The sequence below is a fragment of the Azolla caroliniana genome, unplaced genomic scaffold, assembly GCF_043228905.1.
Source record: "Azolla caroliniana isolate FFs.n. ecotype wild unplaced genomic scaffold, voAzoCaro1.0.p SCAF_652, whole genome shotgun sequence".
In the NCBI taxonomy this organism is placed as follows: Eukaryota; Viridiplantae; Streptophyta; class Polypodiopsida; order Salviniales; family Salviniaceae; genus Azolla; species Azolla caroliniana.
The window spans coordinates 11,951-16,055 of record NW_028231087.1 but is presented as its reverse complement, the minus strand read 5'-3'; the positions used below and the strand labels follow the sequence as shown (position 1 = coordinate 16,055).

The 4,105-nt window shown below is 34.3% G+C and overlaps 1 protein-coding gene across 1 annotated transcript; it reads left to right on the top strand.

Annotated features, from left to right (window-relative positions):
- Positions 1 to 202: 202 nt before the first annotated feature.
- Positions 203 to 1,087, top strand: LOC147847795 (uncharacterized). Its single transcript, XM_087338819.1, has one exon. It carries the CDS (start codon positions 236 to 238, stop codon positions 467 to 469), a length of 234 nt encoding a protein of 77 aa, XP_087194945.1. The 5' UTR covers positions 203 to 235; the 3' UTR covers positions 470 to 1,087.
- Positions 1,088 to 4,105: the final 3,018 nt, after the last annotated feature.

Here is a 4,105-nt window from a genome sequence, read left to right as displayed (position 1 = left end):
CATATACATATACATATACATATACATATACATATACATATACATATACTCATGTACAAATACACATATGTACATATGTATACATACTCATATACATATACATATACATACTCATGTACAATTTACAAATACACGTATACGTATACGTATACAGATACATATACATACGCATAGAAGGAGGAGGAGGAGGAGGAGGAGGAGGAGAAGAAGAAGAAGAGAAGGAGAAGTAGGAGAGATGGAGATGGGGAAGGCCGGCGGGTTCCTGCTGTTGGTGGGTTTCGTGACCGCAGCAGGTATCGCAGCTGTCCATCGCCTGCAAGAACAAGAACGCAGGAACATGAGGAGCAGGAGCTATGGATCCATCGAATATCATCAACAACAACAACAACAGCAGCAGCAGCAGCAGCAGTTCGAACTCCTCCACTCTCCTCCAATTCCGCCAAATCATGGTGTTGATGATGATAAGTGATCTTCTCCCCCTCCTAATTAAACTCTTCTTTCACCCCATTTTTCTACTGTCTTGATTGCCCTTATTTGCTCAGGGTCGAAAGTGAACAATGTGTTACAGAGATGCAAAAAATAGGTAGGGTTTTTGTTTTTCCTTTTCTGATTTTTTTTATTATCTTTTGAAGTGTCAAATTTGGATAGTTCCTAATGACGGAAGTCCTATACATTCTTGTTGTAATTCCTTCATCGTCACTTCTTTTCTTTGCCTTCCATGTAAAAGAGAAAAAGATAAAAATATGGATTTGCTTCTATGTTTTAAACTGTATTTTGGCGATTGTGTAAACTGTCAATTGCTCATAATGGACTCAAACTCAAACAAATCAAGACAACGTATCATCATCTCAAAACTGAAATAAGGATTTTTTTTTATTACCTTGAAACACAACATCAAACCCATAGTATTACCCAATAATCAAACAACATCTTTACTGCCACAGATCACAAGATGTCTATCATTATGACCATCATGTTTGTACTTTCGAATCTTAAAAGTCTATCTCCTATAATGTAAAAAGATTGATGTTTTCTCACCGTGGTCTGGCCAGTAACAATGCCTTAATTTTATTTAGTTACTGCTATCTTTTTGTTCTTGTGTGAGAAGACAAATAAATGTGCCTTCCCTTTGAGTTAATCATAATTAATGTTTCATATGGATTTCTCGCATTTGTTTAGTTGAAATAAAACCTTTTTTTTTTCAAATCCGAATATAGAGCCTCAAGTTCTTATTGCTTGAGATTATGTAGTACTTAATGAAGAGCCCAAGTATAGTTATTGTAACCTTGGGGCATATCTTTTAAGTTTCATTTTTGCAACCTTATAAAATTTAGCTTTCCAGAACAACAATTATCACTATTCTTAGTGTTATGCACTACAAGGTACCTAGAGTATTGTGCCTTAACATTGTCAATGGGAAATCAGTGGAATGAGGGATATACCTGCAACCCAATCTATTCAAACGATTGGTAGATTACAAGCATTCCGTGAATTTTCGGAATATTTTTCAAGAGCTACAATGCCAGAAGGCTTTTTGATGTAAATGTGCTAGCAGTCTTTCAGATTGCTTAGGTCATAAACATGCTAGTAGTCTTTGGGGAAAGGAGGCAATGAGGATTGCCCATCAAGAATGGAAGGAAAGTTAGTGAGTATAGGATTTGGTTTTTTGGTGATGCTAAGTTTGCTGTTGGGTATTGTATTCTATCATGAAGAAAGTAAATATGCATGATGGGAAAACCGATAAAGTAATGCATGAACAAAAGGGAAGATGCATTTTGATTTTATGCTTGTTGGTTTCGTGGTTATTCTAATGAAGGTGAGCATGATATAAGAGATGTTCCTCAAGGTTATTGAAGTGATTATTTGGATGCTGTGAGATAGTTGGTGTGTGTGGAAGGTATAGGCACACTATTGTGAGGGGCTTGGATTTCCTCAATGAGATTCTATTGTTCGTGATTGTTTTGGTGTTGACGATTGGAAAGGCTTGATGACCAATATGTGTTTTGATGTTGATTATCATGGCCATGATAATGTGGTTGGGACGCCCTTTTATGATCTTTGTTTCCTATTGAGTAAGAAGTAAGAACATATAAGCATGGTGCTGGTGATGATGTGGATAGTTTGTAATGTCATTTATCTTCTTCTATTATTTAAGCTTTTAAGATCCCAATGCTGTTGAATATTGATGCTTGTGGTGTATTGAAGGAGTGTCATGTACCAAGTTTCTTGGTATTCGTGGTCATGCATTGGAGGTATATTTATGAATATCTAAGGCTAAGCAAGAAATATTAATCTCGTACTCCAACAATAAGCACCTTATTGGTTCAGTTGGAAACCTTAATCCGTATGACCACATGCTATGGTTAGATATTGCAAACTTGTCATCAACGCTAGATGAGTATGCAGGCATGTCAAAATCTTGAAATATTACTATTGAAACATGGGGATTATACCATGAGTTATACGCAGGTAATGAATTGTTCAAAATGAACAAAGAAACCTGTGTTTTTCCAACTTCATGAAATCCTTGCAAAAACCATTTGTCTCTATTCCATTTCCATTGTGTAGGTGTAATGAGGAACTAGATGTTGGATTTTTGGAGGACTTCAAGGTAATAGAAATGCGTATATTTTGTGTCTGTATGGGTTAATTTGAACACTATGAAATGGCATTTTAGATTATTCCTAATGAGATGTCCATCTTTGGCAAAAGATCATAGAATCACATAATTATCAAGGGGTTTTCTTAATACTAACATAGAACCGCATTTAGCATTATGTTTCTCATTCATAAATCATGATTCATAAGTGCACTATTTGCTAGGTACTTTGCATATACACATTTAGTAAGAGATCATAGGATGGATCTTATAACCATACCAAATAAAAACATTGAAGTGAATATAATGATTGGAATTTTAAACCTAGGACACTAATGTGTATGTAGAAGTTGACATTTTTTGTTCATGATGATTAATGATTTTTCCTCACTTAATTTTGTGCTGACCGAGAATTCATGAAAGTGTGCTTGGAATTTAATAGCATAGTAATTTTTGTCAAGAAAGTTATGTCTGTAAGGTCTTCATTTGCATTGAAACACATGAACACTTTTGGAGTTCAATTCTCGTAAGAATCATGGGAATGATATGGTCCACATTTGAGAGGCCAAGAAACCAGACCTAAATCTAGAATTGGCTTGATACTGTAAACTCATTTGATAATTAATTTTAATGCTTACGTTTACATGGATGGCTAACGCATTTGTTTTAAACCCCCTTATATTTTAGACGATGTTATTGATAATCTACCAAAAGGTTAGATAGGATTAAAGGTTCAACCTTGATATCGTGGTCTTGTTAACAAGTTTAAATGAATCTTATAAGCTTGGGGGTCTTTGGAGAGAGAAAACAGATTTGGGTATTCCATGTACTTCTGTTTAAAATAGTCCTCCATTGCTTGGGAGCAGTGTACTCCATCTTGTTAGTGAAGAAAGACATGAGTCAAAGCTCGAAACATTATACGACACTTTCGTAAATTATAATATTCAGGACTTGCGTAAATTAGAGGGAGATATATCTTGTGTAAATTATAATATTCAGGACTTCTTACAGGAAGATGGAATATAGGTTGAAATTCGAATCCAATGGACACATCACATGAGACATTCCCTACTTGACTTTTATAGCATTACTATGCCAATTGGCTTATTAAATCAAACTTGTGATATTTAAATTAAAAAGGCTAATTGATGTCCATATGTTGCTCCTAAATTTCCATGGTTTGAATAAAACAATACATGTTATATGTAGTTTGGAGATCATGCTCATAAAAGATCTCCTCTCATACTTATATACAAATAGCACATGTTTACTTCTAATTAGAAATTCCAATAATATTTGTTCCAATACCCATTGCATATCATACTTTGATTAAAATTTTGTGCTATACAATGACATCAACCTTTACATAATCATATGTATAAACAAAATTACGAGTTTCACCTATCAAGTTAAAATATTTCAATAACAACCAAATTCTTGAGTCTTTAAACAAAAACCAATCCTTATAATTTAGAACACAAAAGGATAACCAATATTACTTTTCCA